This window comes from Salvelinus namaycush, chromosome 12 (assembly GCF_016432855.1).
Source record: "Salvelinus namaycush isolate Seneca chromosome 12, SaNama_1.0, whole genome shotgun sequence".
In the NCBI taxonomy this organism is placed as follows: Eukaryota; Metazoa; Chordata; class Actinopteri; order Salmoniformes; family Salmonidae; genus Salvelinus; species Salvelinus namaycush.
Genome location: NC_052318.1, coordinates 40,403,543 through 40,426,855, shown reverse-complemented (window position 1 = coordinate 40,426,855; position 23,313 = coordinate 40,403,543). Strand labels below are relative to the sequence as shown.

Here is a 23,313-nt window from a genome sequence, read left to right as displayed (position 1 = left end):
GAGGTGTTATCGGCTCACATTTGGCAAAAGTGGTTGTAAAATGGATACCATTAAAGGTTGTGAAGTTTTGAGCTGTAAAGAGCATCTTCTTTGACTAAAATAAATTAGTTTTTTGACTTCCAGGTGCCATGTTTTACTGTTTCAACCAGTCACACACAATGTTATAGTATGAAACATAATAATTTAGGGTCACAGTTATGAAAACTGTGTAATTACAATTATTGATACATCCATAGACGGGGTGGTTGTTTAGAAACAAAACCAACGCGTGCTCAACTATGGGGCAAAACAGATGGAGCTGGCTTAGACTGTTGACAACATGAAAACTATGTCTCCAAATTTTTGGGGAAAACATAAATACATTTGCACAATGAGCACTTGTTGTCTCTCAAATACATTGTTACAGTTGTTGGTTAGCTAGCGAATTTTAGCCATATTAGCATAGACATGACATGAGTCAAAACACCTCAAAACAAGACATGGTATCAATAACAAGATACAACAAGCTGAAACGAGCCACCTACGATTCCCCACATAGCAGCTTCTTGCCATTGTTGTGCTAGCTATCTGACCGTTCAGAATTATAACATCATATGGCCTTCTGCCTCATCGATGTACGCATCTACAGTGCGTTCGGAAAGTATTCAGACCCCTTCACTTTTTCTACATTTTGTTACTTTACAGCCTTATTCTAAAATTGATTAAATTGTTTATTTCCCTCATCAATCTACACACAATAACCAATAATGACAATGCAAAAACAAGTGTTTAGAAATTCTTGCAAATGCATTAGAAATTCTTGCAAATGCATTGACTGAAATGTAAAACTGAAATATCACATTTACTAAAGTATTCAGACCCTTTACTCAGTACTTTGTTGAGGCATCTTTGGCAGCGATTACAGCCTTTAGTCTTCTTGGGTATGAAGCTAGAAGTTTGGCACACCTGTATCTGGGGAGTTTCTCCCATTCTTCTCTGCAGATCCTCATAAGCTCTGTCAGGTTGGATGGGGATTGTCACTGCACAGCTATTTTCAGGTCTCTCCAGATATGTTTGATTGGGTTCAAGTCCAGGCTCTGGCTGGGCCACTCAAGGACATTCAGAGACTTGTCCTGAAGCCACTCCTGCGTTGTCTTGGCTGTATTCTTAGGGTCGTTGTCCTGTTGGAAGGTAAACCTTTGCCCCAGTCTGAGGTCCTGAGTGCTCTGGAGCATGTTTTCATCAAGGATCTCTCTGCACATGGCTCCTTTCATCTTTCCCTCAATCCTGACTAGTCTCCCATTCCCTATCGCTAAAAAACCACAGCATGATGCTGCCACCACCATGCTTCACCGTAGGGATAGTGCCAGGTTTCCTCCAGACATGATGCTTGGAATTCAGGCCAAAGAGTTCGATCTTGGTTTCATCAGACCAGAGAATCTTGTTTCTCATGATTTTAGAGTCCTTTAGGTGCCTTTTGGCAAACTCCAAGCGGGCTGCCGTGTGCCTTTTACCAAGGAGTGGCTTCCGTCAGGCCACTCTACCATAAAGGCCTGATTTATGGAGATGGGAGAACCTTCCAGAAGTCAAAGATGACTTTGACTGACATAAAGTCATCCCTCAAAATGTCCCCATAACTCAGAACACGTTGAGCTCTGGTCATTAAACAAAGTGTTTGACATGTGCATGGTCAAATTTTTATGAATGGTGTGTGCGGTACGACAATTGTTGCATAAAACTTCTGGGAAACTACAGCCACTCATATCTGATGATGAGGAATAACTATTTATTAGGCTGCCTACTGTTCTCAGTGCAATTAAACATGAGCATTTGAACATGTGACTCATGTGATGTGGGAATGACAAGAACTGTGAGTATCAAGGTTACAGGTGATTCCTGGCCAATCATATATAACACTGATTTGCATAGGGGGGATTCATGAATAAGTTTAGTGAAGGAAATGCCGTAATGCTGACATACTGCTGAATGGTGCTGACACAGAAAAAGTGACAGACGAGTGTGCAGGTACCAGAGCAGTATTAAATATGGGTCTATTTCTATAGACTTAGCATGGGGTCTATATGGTGGCAGCCTTGGAGTGCTGCTGTGTGCATTTTCCTCTTGGTGCTCTGGGCCTGGTGTGGTGGAGGACTTTAACCATGTGGAGCACTGTAAGGACTCTCTACATGCTCAGCCCACCACGGGGCTACCTGGGGGGGCAGCAACCTGAAGAAGATATGCCAGCGCCTGGAGGACAAGCACTGATTTGTCACCCTCTATGACCCCCGCAGACACATGCCCCTCTAATCTGCCTACACCTTCAAATGGTCTGACGGGGAGAAGTGCAAGGACCAGCCCTGAGGTGAGTTAAGGTCTGTGGACAGAGGGAAGGAAAGGGAAGCTGATCATTGTTTATGACAATTCACATTTCTACAACTTAAATTGTGTTCTTATATGAAGAAGACTGTTCTGGTCCCTTAGAAATGGACTTATATACACTGCTCAAAAAAATAAAGGGAACACTTAAACAACACAATGTAACTCCAAGTCAAACGCACTTCTGTGAAATCAAACTGTCCACTTAGGAAGCAACACTGATTGACAATACATTTCACATGCTGTTGTGCAAATGGAATAGACAAAAGGTGGAAATTATAGGCAATTAGCAAGACACCCCCAATAAAGGAGTGGTTCTGCAGGTGGTGACCACAGACCACTTCTCAGTTCCTATGCTTCTTGGCTGATGTTTTGGTCACTTTTGAATGCTGGCGGTGCTTTCCCTCTAGTGGTAGCATGAGACGGAGTCTACAACCCACACAAGTGGCTCAGGTAGTGCAGCTCATCCAGGATGGCACATCAATGCGAGCTGTGGCAAGAAGGTTTGCTGTGTCTGTCAGCGTAGTGTCCAGAGCATGGAGGCGCTACCAGGAGACAGGCCAGTACATCAGGAGACGTGGAGGAGGCCGTAGGAGGGCAACAACCCAGCAGCAGGACCGCTACCTCCGCCTTTGTGCAAGGAGGAGCACTGCCAGAGCCCTGCAAAATGACCTCCAGCAGGCCACAAATGTGCATGTGTCAGCATATGGTCTCACAAGGGGTCTGAGGATCTCATCTCGGTACCTAATGGCAGTCAGGCTACCTCTGGCGAGCACATGGAGGGCTGTGCGGCCCCACAAAGAAATGCCACCCCACACCATGACTGACCCACCGCCAAACCGGTCATGCTGGAGGATGTTGCAGGCAGCAGAACGTTCTCCACGGCGTCTCCAGACTCTGTCACGTCTGTCACATGTGCTCATGTGCTCAGTGTGAACCTGCTTTGATCTGTGAAGAGCACAGGACGCCAGTGGCGAATTTGCCAATCTTGGTGTTCTCTGGCAAATGCCAAACGTCCTGCACGGTGTTGGGCTGTAAGCACAACCCCCACCTGTGGACGTTGGGCCCTCATACCACCCTCATGGAGTCTGTTTCTGACCGTTTGAGCAGACACATGCACATTTGTGGCCTGCTGGAGGTCATTTTGCAGGGCTCTGGCAGTGCTCCTCCTTGCACAAAGGCGGAGGTAGCGGTCCTGCTGCTGGGTTGTTGCCCTCCTACGGCCTCCTCCACGTCTCCTGATGTACTGGCCTGTCTCCTGGTAGCGCCTCCATGCTCTGGACACTACGCTGACAGACACAGCAAACCTTCTTGCCACAGCTCGCATTGATGTGCCATCCTGGATGAGCTGCACTACCTGAGCCACTTGTGTGGGTTGTAGACTCCGTCTCATGCTACCACTAGAGTGAAAGCACCGCCAGCATTCAAAAGTGACCAAAACATCAGCCAGGAAGCATAGGAACTGAGAAGTGGTCTGTGGTCACCACCTGCAGAACCACTCCTTTATTGGGGGTGTCTTGCGAATTGCCTATAATTTCCACCTTTTGTCTATTCCATTTGCACAACAGCATGTGAAATGTATTGTCAATCAGTGTTGCTTCCTAAGTGGACAGTTTGATTTCACAGAAGTGTGATTGACTTGGAGTTACATTGTGTTGTTTAAGTGTTCCCTTTATTTTTTTGAGCGGTGTATAAACCTAAGCTCACTGTCTTGATCAGAGAATGAGTGAGCCTTTGTTTCGCCCACACATTCCATAACTCACTATCTTCCTTTAGTAATAGCATGAATCACCACAGTAAATATAGAGATCTTTAATTTCACCTAATTACAACAGTAGGTTATAATTTAAAAGATAGTTAGTAGATCGGTAGACAGTCGGGCACTGCTTTCCCGCAGTTCTGCTAACGACGGCAAGAGCAGGTGTTCGGGTACAGATTGTAAGTTGCTCTGGTAAGCAGGTGCATGGGGTTTCTCCGCTAGTGATTCCGAACAGATGGGAATTAAATCAAGAAGCCCTTTTGTTAAAGAAACAGAAAATGTCACACAGTATACAGTCTGATAAATAAAATCTTTGGCTTTGGAAAAAAAAAAAAGATTATTGAAACACTGAGTTTTCATCATTCCTGAAATGTTAAATCTGCACACCTTGTACAAAACAATCTGTATCAATAGGCACCTGCCTCGCCGATAATCAAATTGATGACCTCTCTCTCTGCCTCTTTCTCTCTCTCTATCTCTCTCTCTGCCTCCCTGTCTCTCTGCCTCTCACTCACTCTCTCTCTCTCTTTCTGCCAATATCTCTCTGCCTCTCTTTCTCTCTAGTTCTCTCTCTGCCTCTCTTCCTCCTTCTAGCTGGCCTCCAGTAAAGCCAGTAGTAATATGGAGCCCTTCCCCCAGTCAGCCTAGACGCACATGCGTCTCATGGACAGTCAGGCGGTGCTGGATGACTTTGCAGACGTGACCCAGAACAAGAGAGGCCACCTGAACCCAGACCAGCACCAGTCTGAGCCCCTGGAAAAGCCCATAAAAGCAAGGTTGTAGTATTGTGGTGTGGATGCATTTATTCATACATACACTAGATGGCGCTTCTGTCAAACGTCTGTGGTCAAATGTTTCTTTAATCTACTTTGAAGCGACCTTTTAAAGGTTATGTGATTGTGAAGAAACGCAAAAGACTGATGCAACAATGTAATTTCATTTGTGTTGATTGACAAAGAGCCGGGAGGAAGAATCGTGCTGTGCTTGGTGTAACATTCATCTATTACATCCAGGGGAGAATGACTGCCCCTCACAAGTTGACCGACCGCGGTACTGCAGGTATTGTTTCCAGAAAACAGGATACCCATTACACAGAATTGGGAAATGGCGATCTCCGTGGTCAATATTCATGGTATACAGTGCACTCGGAAATTATTCAGACCCCTTGACTTTTTCCACATTTTGTTACGTTACAGCCATATTCTAAAATGGATTAAATAAATAAAAAATCCTCATCAAATCTACACACAATACCTCATAATGACAGAAATATCTTATTTACATAAATATTCAGACCCCTTGCTATAAGACTCGAAATTGAGATCAGGTGCATCCTGTTTCCACTGATCATCTTTGAGATGTTTCTACAACTTGAGTGGAGTCCACCTGTGGTAATTTCAATTGGTTGGACATGACTTGGAAAGGCACACACCTGTCTATAGAAAGTCCCACATTTGATAGTGCATGTCAGAGCAAAAACAAAGCCATGAGGTCGAAGGAATTGTCCGTAGAGCTCAGAGACAGGATTGTGTTGAGGCACAGATCTGGGCAAGGGCACCAAAAAATGTCTGCAGCATTGAAGGTCCCCAAGAACACAGTGGCCTCCATCTTTCTTAAATGGAATAAGTTTGGAACCACCAAGACTCTTCCTAGAGCTGGTCGCCCAGCCAAACTGAGCAATTGGGGGAGAAGGGCCTTGTTCAGGAGGTGACCAAGAACCCGATGGTCACTCTGAGAGATCCAGAGTTCCTCTCTGGAGATGGGAGAACCTTCCAGAAGGACAACCATCTCTGCAGCACTCCACCAATGGCCAGACGGAAGCCACTCCTCAGTAAAAGGCACATGGCAGCCCTCTTGGAGTTTGCTTAAAGGCATCTAAAGAATTGTCAGACCATAAGAAACAAGATTCTCTGGTCTGATGAAATCAAGATTGAACTCTTTGGCCTGAATGACGAGAATCAAGTCTGGAGGAAACCTGGCACTATCCCTACGGATAAGCATGGTGGTGGCAACATCATGCTGTGGGGATGTTTTTCAGCGGCAGGGACTGGGAGACTAGTCAGGATCGAGGGAATGATGAACGGAGCAAAGTACAGAGAGATCCTTGATGAAAACCTGCTCCAGAGAGCTCAAGACCTCAGACTGGGGCGAAGGTTCACCTTCCAACAGGTCAACGACACTAAGCACACAGCCAAGACAACGCAGGAGTGGCTTCAGGACAAGTCTCTGAATGTCCTTAAGTGGCCAAGCCAGAGCCCAGACTTGAACCCGATCAAACATTTCTGGAGAAACCTGAAAATAGCTTTGCCACGACGCTCCTCATCCACCCTGACAAAGCTTGAGAGGATCTGCAGAGAAGAACGGGAGAAACTCCCCAAATACAGGTGTTTCGAGCTTGTAGTGTCATACCCAAGAAGAGTCCAGGCTGTAATCGCTGTCAAAGGTGCGTCAACAAAGGGTCTGAATACGTATGCTTTGACATTATGGGGTATTGTGTGTAGATTGATGAAGAAAAAACCCCAATTCAATCCATTTTAGAATAAAGCTGTAACTAAACAGAATGTGGAAAAAAATCAAGGGGTCTGAATACGTTCTGAATGCACTGTATAAAAAAAATCAGCAAACACAATCATGGTACCAGTAATTGCTTCAATTTCACTAGATGTCTTTCACCAGATGTATGTCCTTGAACCGATTACTTTAAAATCCCTCAGCCTCAGTACCTCGTCAGCCTTCAACTTGAGTAAGTCAATGAGAGGGCACAATACTGAGCTACTCTGCAACGTCACTTCCTAGAGTAGCTCAAATTGTGTATCTAATGTTTCCAACAACTCCTCCACGAAGCAAGATGGTGACACTTCCTGATATTCTTGCGCAACTGAGCATTCTCATCGGAAACAATGAAATGACGTCATCGATGGCTTCGTCTATTTTTGTTATACCGTCTATGATTACATCAGAGTAAACTTAACATTAAAATTGGGGTTCTAGACAATGCTGTAATGCAGCATTACATCACTGCTGAAACATTACGCCTTGAGCCGCTGGCTGTGACAGAAAACCAGAACCATTAGGAATGTAGGTCAGAGGACCAGAAGGGGTTAAATACACTTCATTGGCAGAATTGACCAGTCATAAAAGGCTTTTAGATGCATCTGTCTCTTCTTTTCATTGCTAAAGCACAGCTGAGTGGTTCCTCTGTGGTTCCTCTGTCCTTGTTGGCACATGTAGTCTTTTTTGGTCTATACAAATCAGCTATATTTATAGATCTGTATTCCTAGAACTGCAGGTAGCGGCAGGTAGTCTAGTGGTTAGAGTGTTGGGTCAGTAACTGAAAGGTTGCTAGGTCAAATCCCAGAGCTGATAAGGTAAACATCTGTCGTTCTGCCAATGAACAAGGCAGTTAACCCACTGTTCCTAGACCGTCTTTGTAAATAAGAATTTGTTCTTAACTGACTTGCTTAGTTAAATAGAAAAAACTGCAAGTCATCCCAAAAAGCACAGACTATAGGCTACACATCCCTTGTATATATGTATAAACTCCTTGTGTAGGCCTGTCTGTGCTAAATTACCTTCCACACACATAAAACAACTGAGAAAATATTTTCAGCTCAATAATAAATTAGGTCTTTGAATCAATGTTCATTCAAACCACAGGGCTGGTAACCTCAGGGGCCCCCAGATAGGAAAATGTGTAGAATTGCAATAAATTTGTTTTAAAACTGCTAAATATTTAGCTCAGCCTCATGGCAAATTGTGAACAAAATCAGACGATGAGCTATAAAACAGCAAATAAAGATCTCTGCCTCATGACAAAAATGTGTAGAATAGCATTACTAAACAGCACACTTTTCTTTCTGCACCATGGCACAATGTGTTGAAATGCAGTAAGTTAGCTGATTCCCCACTCCAAAAACCCCCCAAAGTCAGTGCCCTGTGGCCCCAAACGCAGTAGCCCGGTGCTGGTTACCGAGAAGGCCTACATTAATGCCATCTCATTTAGAAAAGACCGCTGAAGAATGACAGCCTCTATTTGCAGGTTCAGAATACAGTGGTGAGATAAATCCATAAGTGCATAGTAGTTTGCCAAACCACGACCCGGTTAACCTGTAATGAAAGTATTCCCCCATAGTTCTCCTCGCCTGGGCATGTTCAGTACAAAAACTTTTTGGGGAACGGTACAGATGGAAATCCATGAACGTAACTGACATGACTCCTTTGAATCAGAGAGGCATGTTTGTTCTACGTAATACATTTGTATCTAAACATACACCAACGTTGTGTCAGTGTCTGTCCTTTTGCTGAACGCGGCCCTGGTTCCCAGTGTCCCTCGTACCTCGAATTGTCCCTACCTATGTGAAGCTTGCCACAATAACGATTAGCCACAATAGTGGAATTTGCAGTTTGCCTATAAAATAAAAATCCCTCATTGAAAGTGATGCATATGGATACAAATAGTGGAATCATGCCATATTTGGCCTAGATAATGCTAAACAGGGTTGGAATATTTTTTACATAATTCAAGATTAAATACAATATTAATTAGTTTAATACAATATTAATTTGTTTGACAATAAACAGGTAAATCTGTTAAAATCCCACTATGGATGTATCAGACAGAATAATTGCATTGGGGACATACTTATATGCACTGTACAGCCTTCCCTATGGACTGCACCCATGAAATGGGGTATCAGGCTACTCAGTGAAACCGACAGAACACAATTCTCAAGAGTTTGACCCCAATGCAATTCTGCAGTCTGATACATCCATAGCATGAATGAGAGATTAGCCCCCCTAAATGTAACAAAGGACAAACTTTGGAGGGGTCTCTAAATATGCTAATTTAACTATTCTTCTATTTGTTTAAAATGCTATGGTAAATATGAAAATAAAAGCTTACAAATTAAACGAACATCCCCACCTCTATGTCATGGTTTAAACCGTATATTTCTACATAGCTGCACATGGCTGCACGGTCTAGCTGTCTACTAATGGTTCACTAACTGTCGACTAATGCCTCCCTGCCCATCCAACATTTCCTCATCTCCCACCCCTTCTAATGCAATTATCCCCGATGTGTGTCCCTCTTTTTCCCCTGCCCCACTACAAAGTTTCTCCCTGCAGGCAGTCACTGAGTCCGAGGTGCTAAAGGAGCTCCTTCAACTTGACCCCCTCCTTTCTGGGGAGGTTCCCATTGCTTGAAAGGCAGCCACAGTTTGTCCTTTATTTAAAGGGAGAGATCAAGCTGATCCTAACTGTTATAGGCCGATTTCTATTTTGCCCTGTTTATCAAAAGTGTTGGAAAAACTTGTCAATAATCAACTGACTGGCTTTCTTGATGTCTATAGTATTCTCTCGGTTATGCAATCTGGTTTCCGCTCAGGTTATGGATGTGTCACTGCAACCTTAAAGGTCCTCAATGATTTCACCATTGCCCAAGATTCTAAGCAATGTTATGTTGCTATTTTTAATTAACTTGGCCAAAGCTTTTGATACGGTAGACCATTCCAATCTTGTGGGCCGGCTAAGTACTATTGGTGTCTCTGAGGGGTCTTTGGCCTGATTTGCTAACTACCTCTCTCAAAGTGTGCATTGTATAATGTCATAAAATCTGCTGTCTCAGCCACTGCCTGTCACCAAGGGAGTACCCCAAGGCTCAATCCTAGGCCCCACGCTCTTCTCAATTTACATCAACAACATAGCTCAGGTAGTAAGAAGCTCTCTCATACACTTATATGCAGATGATACAGTCTTATACTCAGCTGGCCTCTCCCCGGAAAACAAAGCTTTCTTAGGGTCCAACAAGCTTTCTCCAACCTTAACCTTGTTCTGAACACCTCCAAAACAAAGGTCATGTGGTTTGAATGCCCCTCTCCCCACAGGTGTTATTACTACCTCTGAGGGTTTAGAACTTGAGGTAGTCACCTTGTACAAGTACTTGGGAGTATGGCTAGACGGTGCACTGTCCTTCTCTCAGCACATATCAAAGCTGCAGGCTAAAGTTCAATCTAGACCTGGTTTCCTCTATCGTAATCGCTCCTCTCTCACCCAAGCTGCTAAACTAACCCTGATACAGTTGACCATCCTACCCATGCTAGATTACGGAGACAAAAATTTAAATAAATCAAATGGTATTGGAGAATTCTAGTGGCGCTGTTTACTCAGTAGTGCTGAATTTCAGCCTCAGCTGAGCTTCTTTAAATCAATCAAATGTATTTACAGTGGGGCAAAAAAGTATTTAGTCAGCCACCAATTGTGCAAGTTCTCCCACTTAAAAAGATGAGAGAGGCCTGTAATTTTCATCATATCTACACTTCAACTATGACAGACAAAATGAGAAAAAAAAATCCAGAAAATCACATTGTAGGATTTTTTATGAATTTATTTGCAAATTATGGTGGAAAATAAGTATTTGGTCAATAACAAAAGTTTATCTCAATACTTTGTTATATACCCTTTGTTGGCAATGACAGAGGTCAAACGTTTTCTGTAAGTCTTCACAAGGTTTTCACACACTGTTGCTGGTATTTTGGCCCATTCCTCCATGCAGATCTCCTCTGGAGCAGTGATGTTTTGGGGCTGTTGCTGGGCAACACGGACTTTCAACTCCCTCCAAAGATTTTCTATGGGGTTGAGATCTGGAGACTGGCTAGGCCACTCCAGGACCTTGAAATGCGTCTTACGAAGCCACTCCTTCGTTGCCCGGGCGGTGTGTTTGGGATCATTGTCATGCTGAAAGACCCAGCCACGTTTCATCTTCAATGCCCTTGCTGATGGAAGGAGGTTTTCACTCAAAATCTCACGATACATGGCCCCATTCATTCTGTCCTTTACACGGATCAGTCGTCCTGGTCCCTTTGCAGAAAAACAGCCCCAAAGCATGATGTTTCCACCCCCATGCTTCACAGTAGGTATGGTGTTCTTTGGATGCAACTCAGCATTCTTTGTCCTCCAAACACGACGAGTTGAGTTTTTACCAAAAAGTTATATTTTGGTTTCATCTGACCATATGACATTCTCCCAATCTTCTTCTGGATCATCCAAATGCTCTCTAGTAAACTTCAGACGGGCCTGGACATGTACTGGCTTAAGCAGGGGGACACGTCTGGCACTGCAGGATTTGAGTCCCTGGCGGCGTAGTGTGTTACTGATGGTAGGCTTTGTTACTTTGGTCCCAGCTCTCTGCAGGTCATTCACTAGGTCCCCCCGTGTGGTTCTGGGATTTTTGCTCACCGTTCTTGTGATCATTTTGACCCCACGGGGTGAGATCTTGCGTGGAGCCCCAGATCGAGGGAGATTATCATTGGTCTTGTATGAGAGAGATTAAAGTAGATGTCACGCGTCAAAATTTTGATTGATGACCCTATGTGAACCTATGTGAACGCTATGTGAACCCTAAGTCCTGATGACGTGTGCATGCCCAAGGGCTGCCAGTCAGGCAAGCCTGGTGGTTAGGTGGGGGCTGGGTGGGTGAGTAAGGGTCCAGTTGTCAGGTCAACCGGTAATGATTTATGACCCAAGCCTGATTGGGGGCTGGGTGGTTGAGTAAGGGTCCAGTTGTCAGGTCAACCGGTAATGATTTATGACCCAAGCCTGATTTATGACCCTATGTAATGATTTATGACCCTATGTCCTGTAGAAGGGTGCATGCCAATATTTGGGTTTCAGGTCAGGACAACGTGGTGGTTAGGGGGGTAGGGTTGGGGGTAAGTAAGTGACCAGGTGTCAGGTCAACCTGTTACTGTTTCTCACGGTTTGGGGTGGTTAATGCCCCTTATAAAGCCCCAGAACAATTCCTGTTTAAGAGTGCACAAGATCTTAAGAATAACCATGGATTTTGGGATCGGTGACAAAGAAGTGATGACTGTAACAACTGAAGCAGGCCCTCGGGTTGCCCATAGAGCAAGGGCAAAGTATCAACCCGCAATATATGATGCGCCAAAAAAACGTTTTTTAAATGTGTATAGAACCCAAATACCTCCAGCAAATGCTCTGACAGATCAAGTGTTGATGTCTAATGGTCAGCAGTGGGGGTATCGGTTTGATTACCTGGCCTGTAGAGTGACCCTCTATACGGTAGCTGAAGGAGAAGAATATACAGACCAGACTGTAGGCTTGGAATATGGTGTTGAAGACTGGTCGGTTTTTCGCAAGGTTGTGTGTCCTGAACTGAACCTTATCACCAAGGGGTATAGTGTGTTCACGGGCCACGAGACCCGTTGGGAAGGTACCCCTGACTCCTCAGGACAAATATTTCACAGGGTGAAAATACAAAGACAGAATGGACGACCGTGCGGCTGCGTGGAGTTCTATATCGGCACCGAGGCAATCCGAAACCACAACATTAGGGGTGGTGGCCTGACTGGGGATACCCGACTGCGTCTGCTTATTCCTTTTAAAAGTTGGGATGTAATGGAATTGAAAATGTTGCAACCGTTGGATGCTCTCTTTGTACAGAGCCAACAGCGGCAGAGCCTTGTTCATTTAAAGAAGTGCATAATATATACGAATCGTAAAGATTACGATGCAAAAGAGCCTCAAGAAGATACAGCTTCAGAAGAAAACTAAGTAAGCGGATGCTTTAACCACGCCCCCCCAGATACCCAATGGCCTTGTTCTACAATAAAAAGAAAAAAGCAGCCAGTTCTTCATTTCAGCATACACCATGGATCTCCAGACCATCTACGTGGACGCATCTACGTCATGGGGGCCCGACACTAAGGACTCTATGCCACGAAGCCCTACACTCTACGCACCCCTGGCAAGACCCGTGACACCCCCGACATTTACACAGCCTGAGGATGTGTTTGATGGGGTGGCCAGTACTATTTTTGTGGATACCATCAAGGCCTCTGTAGCTACACTTTTAGACGTGGTGATTGGCGAATATATACGAGAAAAATGCATCGGCTGTGAGATCAATCATCCCAGCCAGCGTCGTCATCCTTGCCTCTACGACCCGCCTAGATACTACTTTTTCAATCATTTTGAGGAGCTGGTGAAAAGACTGTGGTCCTGCCGTTTTATACCAGCGCTGGTCCTCGCCCTGGAGTCTATGGGTCTTGTGCCGTCTATCCCTAGAGTTTACGGGGTAACCGAAGCCTTCCTACATGAACTGAAGGAGGCCATCTTCATCCACGAGAAACTCAAAGAAATCCGACACACCCTGGTGGACGACAACAAATACCGGGAAGCTGTGGTGGCTGATGTGATGCTTTTCTGGCTCAATAAATCCCAAGAGACCGAGTGACATTTTGTTATTTAGAGCTATGGGTAACTATGTGTCTACGATGTTTGAGCGAATAAATACCTTTTTTCTTTTGAGAGACCTTACATATGTTATGCATCAGATTATTGAAAATAAAGTGAACAAGGGATTGTTCTACACGACACACAATACCTGGGCTAATGTAGAGCGTTTGCTGAAAATGGAGCAAATCATGAAACAGGTCCGACATACGGGCGAGAGTTTACAATGGACACATATGGTATCAAGGCTTGTTGAGGATTCTGAAGAACTAGAAATAACTTTGGCTAAGATTTTACATTATTTGTTTGAACCACCCTTTAATGTGAATGTGTATCATATTTGTTGTTTATATACTTATATATCAGACGTGTGTGTTTTAAAAATTCAGCGACACAAAACTGTAAATCTAAACCATATATACAGGGTGTTGCATGCTGTGATTGTTGAGAAAACTGGGACTTGTATCTTGCAACAAATCCTGAATTGTCTGTATACGTAATACTTGTTGCATTCTTAAAATAAAAATTCACAAACTGAAATGTTGTCGTTATATGAAAGTGGCTCATTAACGTTATTGTACCTCAGAGAGGCAAGAAGGATGGCTGAGCAGCTGTTGAAAAACATATATTATAATCCCGCTAACCACGGGTCTTATGGGGGTAAAGAGCGTTTACAGAGAGCTATAGTCGAAGAAACAGGTAGTCTGTTAAGCGATGCTAAAGTGAATGAATGGTTATCCGAGCAAGATGCCTACACTCTACATAAACCTGTAAGAAAACAATTTCCAAGAAATAGAGTTTTTTCTACGCACCCCTTATCCCAATTTCAGGCGGATCTATGTGACATGCAGTCCCTTGCCGATAAAAATGATGGAAAGCGCTACATGCTAACGGTTATAGATATTTTCTCTAAATTAGCCTATGTAAGGGTGTTAAAAAATAAGAGCGGGGCAGAGGTGACCAGGGCCTTTGAATCGATCTTGAAGGCAGGAGGCGCACCCAAGAAAGTGCAGACGGATGGCGGAAAATAATTTTTTAATAAAACATTTCAGAAGCTAATGAATAAGTATAATATAGTACATTTTGCTACAGGCTCTGATTTGAAAGCTTCGGTTGTGGAACGCTTTAATAGGACTTTGAAAGAGCGGATGTGGCGATATTTTACAGCTCACAACACCCACAGATATACAGACATAGTTCAGGATTTAGTAAACGGGTACAACCACAGCTTCCATAAGAGTATACGTATGAAGCCCTCTGAGGTCTCTTCGGAAAACTCTTTTCAAGTCTTTAAAAATATGTATGGTTTGTTCCCACTTCGCCGTAAGAAAAAAATGACTTTTAAATTCCTAGTGGGTGACTTGGTGCGTATATCAAAGTTGAGGGGTGTTTTCGACAAAAAATACGAACAAGGCTTTAGCTCGGAGTTGTTTACCGTTACAGAATGTCTGCCACGCATTCCCCCGGTCTACAAATTAAAAGATTATGACGGGGATCTTATAGAGGGATCTTTTTATGAAAAGGAATTACAGAAGGTCCAGTTGGGTAAAGACAAAGTCTTTCACGTGGAGGCGATTCTAGATCAGAAGAGAGAAAAGGGTAAAAAATGGTTGCTGGTCCGCTGGAAAAACTGGCCTCAAAAGTTCAACAGTTGGGTATTGGAGCATGATGTGGTGGAGGCAACGGGGATTAATTTAAACCCCTAGTCATGATAACTAGCGCATCAGTCGCGTGTACACAGTTGGGCATCATGGAACACAGCGGCTTCTACCTGACTCTCCCCAGTAATGCGTCGGCACAGATATATCGTAATAATCAGAGTTCGAATTATACAACCAATTTTCCAAAGCCTATAGAGTTATCAGAGGCTTGGGAAGTAGGTCTCAGCGAGATTACATACCCCCATAGTTGGTATAATATCAAAGCTAAGGACCGTGATTTTTATTGCAAAAGGTTATCGGAACCTGCAAAACTTATTAAGCTTAAAAAAGGTTTCTATAGAACCGTCGACAGGATCGTCTCAGAGTTGAATGAACACCTAACCCTGAACAAGATGGAAATATTCCTATTCTACAATCCAATCCATAAAAGGATACAAATCTCAGGGCCTGCTAACGGAGGTATAAAGACCAGCGGTAATTTAGCCTACATGTTGGGGATGGGTCCCAATAAATGGACGTATGTGAACGATAAATTATTCCCATTCCCTGCGGATATACATGCAGGATTTTACAACATATTTGTGTATACCGACATCATAACCTATCAAAGGGTCGGAGACACCTGTGTGCCCCTCCTGCGAACAGTTCATATAGACGGAAAGGATGGGGACATCGTCACTGTCAATTATGACAAGCCGCACTACGTACATGTCAGCAAGAACTATATTGAAAACATTCTGGTTGAGCTTAAAACGGATCAGAACGAAAACATTGAATTTACTTATGGTAAAACGATTGTAAAACTCCACTTTAGACCCACCAAAACCTCTCTACATATATAATATCTGTATTATATTTATAAACATAATACAAATAAAAGAGTTATGGAGCACCATCAGCTCGACCCTAACCGTTATGTTTCATACTATGTGGATCAAGTTGGTAATGGACTACCAGGATATCATGGAGCACCGACAATGTATGGTGCGGGGATAGGCGGTATATTCCGTAACCTCTTTAGGATGGTTTTACCGTTTATGAAGAGGGGCTTCAGCATAGCCAAACCACATTTAAAATCCGCGGCTAAAAATATAGTAAGTGAGGTTGTAGCCAATGCTATGACCCGAAGGGCGTCACCAGATGTGGAGCATCAAGAAGGCTCGGGGCTTATGATATTGTCTCGAAGACCAAAAAAGAGACCCCCAGGTTTAAGACGCAGGCCGGCACCTAAAAAGCGGCGGTTAACTGTTAAAAGAACCTCAGTAAGTCAAAGACGTGGTAAAGTGAGGAGGTCTGAACCAAAACAGGCTAAAAGAATACTAGGAAGTATTTTCTAAAAGAATAAGTGACATGGCTCTTTTACATCGAATGTCCTCTGAAGCTATAAAGACAGAACTCGATCTTTTCACGGCCCCGTTAACGCAGCATTCAATAGATAGATCCAGTTATGTGGAGATAGCCCCTCTCTCTGCTATTACCGATAACGGGCCTATCGAATTTTTCATACCAGGCCACGGTGACAACTATCTGGACCTCAACAACACCTTGGTGCATTTACGTCTAAAAGTGACCAAAAGAGATGGGTCTAATATTGCAGGCGATGCCAAAGTGAGTCTCATTAATTACCCCTTGGCCACCATTTTCTCCCAAGTTGATGTGACTTTGGGTGAACGCCTAATCAGTCAAAGCAGCGCCACATACCCTTATAGAGCCATCATGGAGTGTTTACTAAACTACTCCGAAGACACTCTCAAAACACAATTTAGCGCCGGGCTGTTTAGCAAGGATACTGCAGGAGCCTCTATGGAATCGACAGACCCTTCCACCGGTGCAAACAAAGGACTAGCGGCACGAGCTCGCTACTGCGCCGAATCTCGAGAGTTTCATTTGCTAGGCCCTATACACTCTGACATTTTCTTTCAAGAACGGTTACTCTTAAATTCGGTTGATTTAAGATTAAAATTAACCAGGGCCAAGGATGATTTTTGCCTGATGTCTCCCCAAGACGGGGATTTTAGTTTGAAAGTGTTGGGGGCCACCCTTTTTATTAAAAAAGTGTCTGTATCTCCGGCCGTACGCCTGGGTCACTCACATGCTTTGATGAAAGGAAATGCCCTTTACCCTCTCCAAAGAATTACCATGAAAACCTTTAGCATACCTGTGGGCAGTAGAATCTGCAGTCAAGAAAACCTATTTCTAGGCCCTTTACCTAGATATGTGGTTATAGGTCTGGTTGATCACGCCTCTAATACGGGGAGTTTAGATAAAAAAACCTTTAATTTTCAACACTTCAATGCAGAGTATGTAGCTCTCTGTCAGGACGGACGTCAGGTTCCGGCGAAGGCTTTCCAACCCCAATTTAATAACAACATATCTGTGCGAGAATTTTACAATCTATTCCTGGCTACAGGGCGACATCTAAAAGATCTCTCTTTACCTATTGACAGAAATGATTTTGCAGAGGGTTACACGTTGTATGCTTTCAATTTATCCCCTGATGATGACACCTCAGGAAATCTGTCTGTGGTGTCCCAAGGTAACCTCAGGCTGGAAATGCGTTTCCGTACACCTTTAGCCTGTACAGTTAGCATGATTGTTTACGCATGCTCTGATTCAATCTTGGAAGTGAATGCCCGAAGACAGGTCTTAGTGGATTATTATTAAGAACCTTTGAGCAAAGACATGAATACCCAAGAGTTGGACGGGCTCATGAGCCGCTTGATTGGAAAACAATTTTGTGGAGTGTTGGCTTGTGATGAATTACCTATTGAGATATGGCCTGAGAGGCCTGCAATGTTTATTGTCAATACCCATCCTAAACACATGCCTGGTGAACATTGGCTAGCTATGACATTAGAACAGGAAGGTGGACGAAAAATCTCAACTTTTTTTGATTCCTATGGCTTTCCCCCCGGTTTTTCACATTTCCCTAAATCTATTAAAGATTTTTTGACCCTAAACGGTACAAAGATCTACTACAGCATCAAACAAGTGCAAGATAACCTTTCCACTACATGCGGTCACCACTGTGTATTTTACCTGTGCCAAAGAGCCCGGGGAGTTTCTTTTGAAGATGTTATGTCTCTTTATAAGGATGATTTAAGAAGTAATGATAACCTTGTATCTTGTTTTGTTAGAAAATATCAAAAGTGTTCAAATGTGTGTCCTTTAAGAACGCGTAATCAAGGCGTATGCTCACGTCATATGTTTCAAGAATGCCACAAATGTTAACTTGCTTATTTTTCAAATAAAAAATTTATTGAATTTAATCATAGTCATTCAAAAGTCATTTTCAAAAGTCTAACCACCCCGAGAGATCGGGATTAGGAAAAGGTCCTGAGACGTTCATGGGAGTAAATGAGTTAGCATCATCGCTTTCATAGGGGGACGGTGTCGTTGGGGCATCTTTAGGGGTGCTGTATCTCGTTGAAGGCTTTTGTTTTAAAGCTTGAATCTGTTGACGAAGCTTATGGTTGGGTACACCGGAGAGGGGGATGTTGAGGATTGCCAGGGCCTTAAGAAACTGACGCCAGCCGGGAGGCCTTCGGTCATCAGCAACCTTGTGGGCAGCCGTGGTACTTTTAAGCAAGTCCAGCATATGTGACCCCCTGACCACAGAGCCCTGAAGGATAAACTCTCCAGAGTCGTTCCAAGCAGCTATCCCCTTTGAGTCTTTATCTTGTTCATAATGTATTTAACATTCTTCCTGTTACGTAAAGGCACATGTGTCAGTAGGTCATGCATAACTTTATCTTCAAATGGCATTTGAGCTTCCCCAGACATATTATCTCCACTAGGTAAGATCGCCGGTACAGGCCTTACAGGGGCATGGCTATCGTTAGGTTCGACATCTGTTAAAGGGTCCGGTAGGGAAAGGGTTAAATGGTTAGTCTCTCTCTCCCCTTGCTTTACCCGAGTCAAATACCTTTGCATTAGGTTTGTGTATTTTTGAATCTTATCATAGGGGTTCAATCCTTTTCGGTTCAAAACATCCTTCATGGCCGTATCCAAATCATTTTCCGCTGTTTGTCTGATATCTTCAGGACCCTGCATTTGTTTTTTAAGTCTATCCAACTCTTGTTGAGGCACCAAGTACATTTTAGTGGCCATCACACCACGTGTTCAACCCCCACGTCTGGCCGCAATAAGGCTGGTGATGAAGGGCACGGCTATACTGAGTAAAGGTAGAAGAAAACCCCCAGACTGTTGTATACTATGTCTTTTCTTTTGAAGACTGGCCCTTTTATTGGCAAAGAGTTTGATCGCTGTCTTTTGTCTCTTTAATTTTTTCAATTGGTTCAGGGTGAGTGGAATGCGTCCTTTGAGAAGATTCAAAGCAATCTCACATAGGGCTAATATGAGATCTGAAGAACAGCGACCCAAGATGGCCTTCCGTTCTTTAGCTGTAGACCCAACTAGCCTTCTCAAGAGGGGCAGGTTTCTTTTTAAACGCAGAGACATAGCGTTTACTTTTTAGGAAGGTATGCAGCAGGCCTCTCCCCCGGAAACAGCCCTGTACGTAGCCTAAGGTGTTCTGGAGTATTTGCTTTTAAATCCACGATTAAATAAGAAAATGGCTCTTTGGTAGCGTCCTCATAGCTCTCCATAAAGTATGATTTCCGTCCAGGGTACATCTGCTGAGCTAGAGTGCTAATTTGCAGTTTGTCTCTAGGATTTTTAAACAATACCATGTAGTTGGCATTCAAGCTAATGGTCCGACTATTTTTACCTTGGTGAAACACATTCTGGACCAAGTAAAGCACGGACAGGTTTCTATGATGAGTATATTGGGTAAAAGCTCGTGCAATTTCGGGGTGTTCGCTACCAGCAAATAGCATATCGTCCAAAACCATCAGATTATATTTATGTGGGGGGAGAAGTTCATCATCAGACAGAGATTCGGGTATTCCTTCAACAAACTTGATTTTTATTGTCTTCAATAATTCATCATACAGAGGTTGGTAACATGAATAACACCATACAATATTGTCAGGCTTTTGAGATAACACATGTTCAGAATTCTCTAAAATACTTTTTACAAAAAAAGTTTTACCACTGTTTGAAGGGCCTGCAATTAATGCTGAAAAAGGCAATTGTAGACGGGGGTCAAAACCCTCGACAGCAGTCATAATATCTTAAGCTTTAAGACACACTGGGGGCTTGTAGCATAAGTCAGTAGCCAAAGGGCAATGTGGTACCGTCAGGCAATAGCTGTCTCTTGTCATAGACTACCCTGAATCTTTTAGTGAGTGGTGCGTTTCTTAGATGGAACCCCTTTTTATCCCTCACTATTTTGTTGTAGGAGCTCAAAATCTCCAAGTCACTATTCCTGTCCTTTACGAACCCCTCGACCAAGCGCGTGATTGATTCCAAGTTTACACGAGGGGCATTTTCGTAGTTTTGAGTCACGCCTTTGGCTTTCAACACCACGTGATTGGCTTTAGTCCTAAAAGCATAGCTTTTTGGACCACATGAGGACCATTCTGTAATATGGTCACCCTCTTCGAGTTCACTAGTTAAACCCCCAAGATAGTTGCTAAGTGGGGGGTTCCAATCCCCCGGTTTGCTTACATAGACCACAGAGTCTGTGTCGTGGTAAAGAACCCGCCTCTGAAGCTGTTCCATGAGGGTGTACAGTTCAAGTCGGCCATAGGCTGTGGTAAATGCTGCAAGAAACACATTTACATTACCAGGGGGTAGAACCCACTTTTGGTGGCGCCTCCATTGCACCAATGCAATGTCTTGACTCAAGAAGGAAAAATGTGAAATTTCGTATTGGTCCGAAAAAACAAATTCCAAAAATTCTTCGGGGTCTTTAATGATCGAAGTTGTTAGCATATTGCATCTCTGCGCTAATTTCCCCCAAAGGGAGTTCAAGTACAATTTCGACACATTTCTTTTGGTTTTGTTGACCTCTATTCTGTCAGGGTCAAGAAGTATGCCTTCTCTGTCATGGTAGTCTTGAATGTATTTGTCTTTACTTTCTTGATCTGTGACCGATGCAGGATAGCCTGAAGCCATCTGCTTGCATCTCAAGAAGGTCTTGATGTACTCTTTAAAAAGTGTGTCTGATTTCCTGGAAAAGTTCCACACTTCAAAGATTTTGGCCACACGATACCCCTTCTCTAAAGCCTTAGAGAATTCTACGGTGACCCATACACCGGTCAGGGCTCTTTGTTGATCTGTGTGATCACATGGGTTTTCCTGGTTGTTGTTTTCACAGCATGTGCGACAAAGGGGGAAGAAAAGTTTTCCTTTAGGACCCTTGTATGGCAACACAGGTATAAACAGCCCCCTAGGAGGGTAGACAGTCGCTTTGATTAAACCAAAATAATTTTGGGGTTCGTCAAAGTCGCTGTGAATAAGTTCAGGATGCCCTATAGGATAGAATGAGGAACTCATTACATGAGGATATAGGGATGTAAAATCTACATAGCCTATTGTCTCGTCGGGTTGAGCTACATAACGCAATGTCAAAGCATTGGTCCGGCCTCCAAACAAGGCCTGTCGCGGTTCCAGGGGCTCTGGAGGGTCATAATGGGTAAGGAAGGCCTTAACACTAGGATCCGCCTTTTTGAGGGCTGTCCATTCGTGCTCCCACAAAACCACAACTTTTAACCCGTAAGTAGCCTTTAAAGAATTCAGTTTGTCTTGAAACTCTTGGTACATTTCCCCAAAAGTCTTTTGGGTTAGGACACACATGGCCTGGGGGACAAAGCATAATTTACAACCGTGGAAGAAACAACCGTTGTACTCATACACTGTCTCAACCCCGTCAATCTGTGTGTATCCATCTACATGGTAAGGCCCAAACGCCTTCTCCCCCCGATTCAAAGCATGTTGGATAAAAATATCTTTATCCTGGGCCAAGTACTCCAACCATTGAATGGAACCACTAGAGTAGGCCTTGAATTGGCGTCGGTAGTTGTCTGGCGATGGGATAGCTATAGATGCAGGAGTTAGATAGTGTGTACGATAGGTTTTCATGCACGCTGATGCAATAGTTGTACAGCTCCAGGGGTCAATGCCCGCATCTTTGATTACCTCTTCTCTGAATCTGAGGCATCCTTCACGAAGTATAACAACGTCATTGTCACAGTATGATTCCATCTCTTTATGGAAATCAAAAGTGCCATGTCTTACGGTCTCGTACCATGTCATGAATCTCTCACGCTCTTTGGGAGACATTTGATCACACCCGTACATTTCGGGGGATGGATAAGAGCCTATATAATGTAGATTCTCCTCAGCTGTGAAGAAATGAGGGAAATAGCCTTTGACAGAGTTTTCAAAACCCAAGGCCTCTGGCATTTGAGCCAATCTCATGGGTAAGAAGCTTAAGCTGTCAATGTATCTCTGTTTGAAGGCGGGGTCAACAAAGCATAATATTTTACTCCCTTGAGCTATGACACTGGGGGCCACGCCTTGCTGTATCAAAGGGTTCAGAAGCAGATAGGAGTCATAGGCTCTAGCATTGTGAGCTATAAACGTGAAGTTTCTGTACTGGGCTTTTCTAAAATGTTTTAGAAAGAGCTGGGCACAATTGGGTCCCTCGGCCGACCACTTTTCACCCTTGAAAGTCATGGTTGACACAAAAATAGGCAAATGAACCCCTGATTGCTGATTTGTCTCAAAATCATAAAACACATATTTCTCTGTATGTTCATCTTCAGCCAAGGGCTGAATGTAACACTCATGTGGTACTTCTTGAACCACTTCCGCGTCTCTGCTTTTCAAAGGCCCTTTACAGATTGGGCAGTGTAGAATTCCACAAACATGAGGTTTAGGGCTATCTATTTTAAGGTTGTAATTGCAATGACATTTTGGACATTTCTTGTTAATGTCACAACTGCTTACAGATTTACATGCCTTGGGGTGCCATGTTTCAGTTTTGTGTTTTTCGTAACAGTAGGCCGAACGACATGTGCGGTGACAATCCGCACAGGGGGTCAAGTTTAGCGGCTGCATAGGGCAATGTTTATCCAGACATACTGAACAGTTGTAACGGCACGAGTGCCCCCCCATGCGTGTGTAGCCGGTATGACAGGCTGGACAGACATATGGGGCGCCTAAAAAGGCTGTGATGTTAGTTACGGCATAGTAATGCTCATTTTGCACATAAAAATACATAGTCTTAGGGTGTGGTTCGTGTATATTTTGGAACTTTAAGAGAGCGTCATTAGCCCTACTGTGGTACAAAACCACAATCTTGATGTTCAGAAAGTTTTCAAATTTGACTATGTCTGAGAAAGCCACAGCATCCTGTATACCGAGACCCACAGCAGT

The 23,313-nt window shown here is 43.6% G+C and overlaps 1 protein-coding gene across 1 annotated transcript in view; it reads left to right on the top strand.

The window, feature by feature from the left end:
- Positions 1–4,768: 4,768 nt before the first annotated feature.
- LOC120057538 (erythropoietin-like) overlaps positions 4,769–23,313 on the top strand; it is a 42,060-nt gene continuing 23,515 nt past the window's right edge. The window contains exon 1 of the mRNA XM_039006131.1: positions 4,769–4,890. Within this exon, the coding sequence (XP_038862059.1) occupies positions 4,769–4,890 (122 nt within the window). The remainder of the gene's footprint in view (positions 4,891–23,313) is intronic.